The sequence below is a fragment of the Dermacentor variabilis genome, chromosome 9, assembly GCF_050947875.1.
Source record: "Dermacentor variabilis isolate Ectoservices chromosome 9, ASM5094787v1, whole genome shotgun sequence".
In the NCBI taxonomy this organism is placed as follows: Eukaryota; Metazoa; Arthropoda; class Arachnida; order Ixodida; family Ixodidae; genus Dermacentor; species Dermacentor variabilis.
This window is the reverse complement of record NC_134576.1, coordinates 89,398,410-89,403,798: the sequence shown is the minus strand read 5'-3', so window position 1 is coordinate 89,403,798 and position 5,389 is coordinate 89,398,410. Positions and strand designations below refer to the sequence as shown.

The window sequence follows — 5,389 nt, the reverse complement described above, 5'->3', positions numbered from 1 at the left end:
TGATGTGACCGGCGTAGAACGTAGCCTCGCCTTCATTTACACACCTTTGCGTCCTTTAGCGAGAGAGAATGTATGCTTTGCAGCGAAACTAGAGCGCCTGACGTGCTTTGCGGCTCGAGATGCACAGACTTGGGAGATCGCCTTATCACCGTCTCGGCAGCCATTTTCCCAACCGTCACACCACCCAAGTCGCTGGAATGACCGAATAGCCTCGTTCATCTGCCTGACAAGTGACCTTCAGCGTGCCTTCGAAAGAATCCGTCTCCTCGTGCCTGGCCAACCTGACACCTTCAAAACGCTAGATGAACACCTCCTTATCGTCTCGGCGTATCGTTGCGACTTCCTCTCATAATCGCTCTCTCCCTTTCCTTCGAGCACCGCTTCCGGGACGACGCGTTATATATATATATATATATACGCGTATGCTACAGCGGGTCGACAGCCGGGCAATATCCTCGGCAGTGGCTAGTACGAACGCACCAGTGGACCCCCGCGATGTTGTCCGCGACCACGGCTTCGGCTGCGTCTGTGACTGTCCTTCTCCTGGCTTTGTGTGGTGGCACGGACGCGAGACTTAACGTGTCCTCGTTTGACACGCGTAGGCTACCAACGTGCTATCCGGATCCACTGTCGTTCCGGCTCGAAGACCGGGCGTCCTGCCCTTTCACGCGGACTGAGAACATGCAGGCCAGTCGGATTCCGGCTGTAGTGCCGACGGTGACCTGCAACTGCCCCGGCAGGCAATGCAGTAGGGTCGGTGATTTTCGCTGTCAAGAGGTAGGCGTCTTTGACACGCTTTAATGTTTCGCATGGCACGTTTGTTCACTATTTCAGGAATAGTTTCCTTGTGCCTAGGTATGTCAAAGCACCCTTATCGTCGTAAACAGTATCCGACAGCTTGATGACACACGAACGAATTATGAAACACGAAGAATCTGTTATCAGTTGCCTTCGCAACTGAATAAAGTTTCTTGCCGGGATTAATTTCGCAGATGCTAGGGTTTCGCACCTTTGTTACTTTCTCACACAATTTTCGAACTTATAAAACCCGTCGCTACAGCTCGGATCCACCAATACATGCCCGCTAATGTATTTTTCTGCGTTTGAAATTTCGCTATTTCACAAGCAATGCTGTTAAATAATATTTCACTTGTATTTTCTACTTTGTCTCTCCTTTTCGCTGTCTTGTATATATCGATATCATACCCCGCACCTCCACCATAATTTTAACGCACGGTTGAGTGACGGCACTTTAATCACTTTACGTTGGGCGAACTCCTCCCGACCAACAGCGAAGCGAGAGCCTCGCTACAACGTCGGCAGTCTTTTCCGCAACCGTTCAGCACCTCTTCTTCTTCCCTCGGGAACCGCGCTGATGATTGCGCGTGCCTTGTGCGGCCGTGTTGCCCGCTTCATTGCGGCGATCTTTCGCAGGTAGCAGTAAACATCTGGAGGGATGCAGGAGGCGGCTGGCACGCGTAATTTCAAATCATCATGTGTGACTAGGTTCGTTTTTGGCCACGCATGAAATACTGTGCTCCATCATGTTAGTTCTGTTGCCCGTGGCCCTGCGCCTGATGTACAGAGGATGGCAAAATGATACAGTTGGTGGTCGCTTTTATTCTCCGCCCGTCCATCAACCTTATCTTGATAGAAATAAATAATTGTCATCTTACATTACTATTTCATGCTGGAAAATAAAGGGAAGTTCTTGATTAGGCGAGCGGTGGGTAGGCAAGTCTGTCGAGCACTGCAGGAGTATTATTCGGAGCTGCAAGTGCAGGGTTACGAAAAACTCCTTTTTAGCAATACACCTGATGCATCTAGATCCAAAAGGTGACCGCTGTGGAGCATACTGAATTATTGATTGTTTACGTTATTGTGAAAGATTAGTTTACAGAAGCATTCATGCCAATCTTCAGCTATAATGAGCATCTCAATATACAGCCCGGTTGTTCTGCTGTGAGTGGGTGACCCAGCAGATACTGTTTGTGCTCACTGAAAGATGACCAAAGAAATTTGCTGTGCCCTCTTCAGCAAGTCTGTTGACTGATTGGTTCACATGGTTCGTTGATCGAATTACTGCCTGCTCGGGTATTCATTTCTAACTTCCCATTAACATCTGGGATATTACAGACGGTGTATCGCGGTGCTGCCAGCTCTGAGGTCAAAGATAGCTCTTTCGCCAAGGATCAACCTGCGGCAACGTTGGAGAGAACCGCCTTAATTTTAACCGCCTCAGCGTCTCCAACGTTAGCGGAACTCTAAGCTTACGGGTGCTTCTGTGTTCCCTTTCTATGAACAATGAACAGAACAAAGGATCAGATGCCCGAAATGCTACTGCAGTAGGCACTACTACCACAGTATGCAATCTATGCTTGTTACCTTGTGGGGATGCGCGACTCTCACGCTTCCCCTGATATGTTGTTTTCCCGCATAGCTCCCGTCTCCTGCAATCCGGCTTCACCACGTGGCCTGCGCGATGCCCGCGGCATTCGCTCTGGTTGAAGCGCAGTACGAGAGATTGGGCGAGTGTTGCGCTGCTAACGCCACCTAACGGCGAGGTTAATTGGGCGCAAAGAGTACAAGGCTCTTGCTCTTTGGTTCGGGATCGGCAAGTGGCGTGGACGTTCCGCGCCTGCGCCGATCCATGCTTCTGCGAGACCGTCTCGTGAGGCCTCGTGCGAACGCGCCCCCGTTCGCGCGACCGTACGCACGAACGACCAGGCTTTGGGATCCAGCATGGGGCGAGCACATTCGCTCGCTATCCGGTCGCGGTGAGTCGCACTTCCGCGATTTGTCGCGCGCCCATCGGCATGTTTTGTGGATAGCAACTCGGCTAGCAGGCATTGATCTATGAAAGGTGCAATAAATGCCCTTGTGATTGTTTGCACTACTGTGTTATCGTTCCTTTGTCCCAAGAGCACGGATGAGAATCCCCACAACCTTTACCATTACCAATTGCGTGAGCAGAGCTGCCATGATAGTGCGAATTAGCATGAGTAAGTGCTTCTATAGGACAGTGGACGGAGCTGCGGAAGAAGCCCTTTGAATGCACTTAAGTACTGTCGTGCTAAACTCGAACAGCCTACCATAAGTGCTGTTGGTCGAGTCTGTAGACACAGCTTTACCTATCCATAAACAATGCTTAAAAATTAAGGAAACATGTAAATAATCGCCGATGTTAGTATTGATGAAATCGCGCTCGTGTCGCTCGAATTGCTTCAATTTGAGGAAACAAAACTAAAAACCCGTCAATTCGCTGTCATCATCAATGCTATCACACGTTTCTTGACTGCACATGTTTTTCAGATACGGGAGACTCTTCAGGTGGCTTACGTCGGGGGCGGCGGACCAGCGTTGTTCAGGAACGAGACGTTTACGGTGGCCTGCGCCTGCGTCACCAGCAGGGCGCGTTCAGGAACACCAACCGCCCCCAGGGTAGGGTGCACCACGCCGCAGTGCGACCGCGCGGCTCCGGGCCTGGGGCGAGAAAATGCTACGAGTCCGCAGAGCGAGCTGCGAAAGAGAGAATAAACTTTATTTTACGATGGAACTCCGTGGAGTTAATCTCGGGTGGAGCTTTTGGACGGCCAGACCACGGTTACGCAAGTGGCTGCTGTTCCCCAGTAGCAATAAGGACATTGCTTCGAACGTTGGACGGGATTGTACTCCTCCAAAATTATCTGTGGTGTCGCCCTCCCCGCCTTCATGTTCTGTGGAGTGGTTAGACGCGTGAATATTTATTAAACTTATCGTGTTTCAACCTACAACTTTTTTGTGACTCGCCTCACGGTGCGGTTCAGTGGCTATGACGTCCTGCTGCCGAGTACAATCCAGTCGGTTCGATTCCCGAGTGTATTTAGATAGAGGCGAAATGAAAAAAAAAGAAGAAAGTGGGCAAAAAACCCAAACGCGCCCGTGTGCCGTGCTTTGCCCGCACTTTATTAAAAGCCTAGGCATACGAAATAGTTCGGAGTGCTCCACTACGACGTCTTGCGGGGGCGTTAAACCACACAGTTTAATTTCAGTGAAACGTTTTGCTAATAGTTCAAGTACTTCTTAAAAATTGTGCGTTAGTGGCAAATCAACATCCCTATTTCCTTATTTTCAATCACATATTATCGATACCGCGAGACGTCAGAGGATTACGCACTAATCAGTGTTTACCTGTGTATTGATACAGAAATCGGTTACTAACGTTCTAGTGATTGCATTCAGGGAACACAATACCATTGCGAAATGGAAACCAACAATCTGCTCAAGGCCCGCCCATCGAGTAGAGATACAGATACTTGAACCAATTTTGATAAATCCGTCCGAAAAATTGTGGATAAGTTCATCCGTGTTCCTCTTATTTTCTCCGAAAAACTTATTCGCTGCGAGACAAAGCTATGGGTGGAACGCCGGTGAATTCCGTAACAGGATTTAGATTCAAACACCTCGAAAAGTAATAGCATGTTCATCATCCATCCTAAGAAGAATGCTCAATATGCCATAACGATCCGGCTTCAATTTCGCAATTGTACCTCTTCTTTGTACGATAAACGCAGCATCCGAAAAGATAAAAAACCCGCTCGACGATCGGCACATTCACCAATGTCTTGTCCGTGTACAGAACGCGGGGCGGTGACCTCGGGAGGCAGCGGGTGCTAAAAGTGGCACTCGCAACCTGAAGTAATTGTGGCCCAGGGTGACTCCATTCGCTAGGAAGCAAAGCTCAGCGCAGACCCCACTGAAAAGTCCACATGCCCCGCAGGGGAGACAGAAGAAAGCCTCATTTTTGGTTCTTTTGATTTATACGTGTGCGAAAAAATACAAGAGCGTTCAGCCTTTGACGTGAGTGCCGCAGAAGCCCAAGGCAAGGAACAAGCTGCCGCCGCCGGATTCGAGCCCCTTGCTATGTATTGAAACAGAGGAAAGGAAATCGAGGGGTCCGATTTTCATTAACCATAAGAAGCCAACAAACAATGACACCACAAACAGCATAGGGGAAATTACTTGTAGTTCTTAATTAAATTCGAGAAACGATAAATAAATAGAAATGAATGTGGGTAGGAAAAAAATGTTATGCCTCTCCCGAATCGAGAGTAGATGTAAGCATTAGATGGCCACGGGCAAGACAAACGGGTTAAGATATGATTCAACACTGTAAAAACAAGGAGAGTTCCGGGCACATTCTTTGAGGGAGTATCTGCTTGTCATATATTTCACTCTTTTCGGGAGTAGATCGAACCTCTCTGAGAGAGAGTAGGTCAGCTCCTCCTGACAGAGTTTTGTTACCCCACAGCAAGGAACCGTTAGTACTCTTCTGCAGACTGCGAATACTCTCCCCGCAGGGAGTGCTAGTACTCTTCCGCGGAATGCTAATACTCTCCCCACAGGGGTA

At 49.0% G+C, this 5,389-nt stretch overlaps 1 protein-coding gene across 1 annotated transcript; it reads left to right on the top strand.

The window, feature by feature from the left end:
* The first annotated feature begins 445 nt into the window (after nt 1-445).
* On the top strand, nt 446-3,693 carry LOC142558087 (uncharacterized). Its single transcript, XM_075670245.1, has 2 exons — nt 446-777; nt 3,313-3,693. The coding sequence occupies exons 1-2, from the start codon at nt 496-498 to the stop codon at nt 3,535-3,537; spliced, it is 507 nt and encodes a 168-aa protein (XP_075526360.1). The 5' UTR covers nt 446-495; the 3' UTR covers nt 3,538-3,693.
* The last annotated feature ends 1,696 nt before the right edge of the window (nt 3,694-5,389 follow it).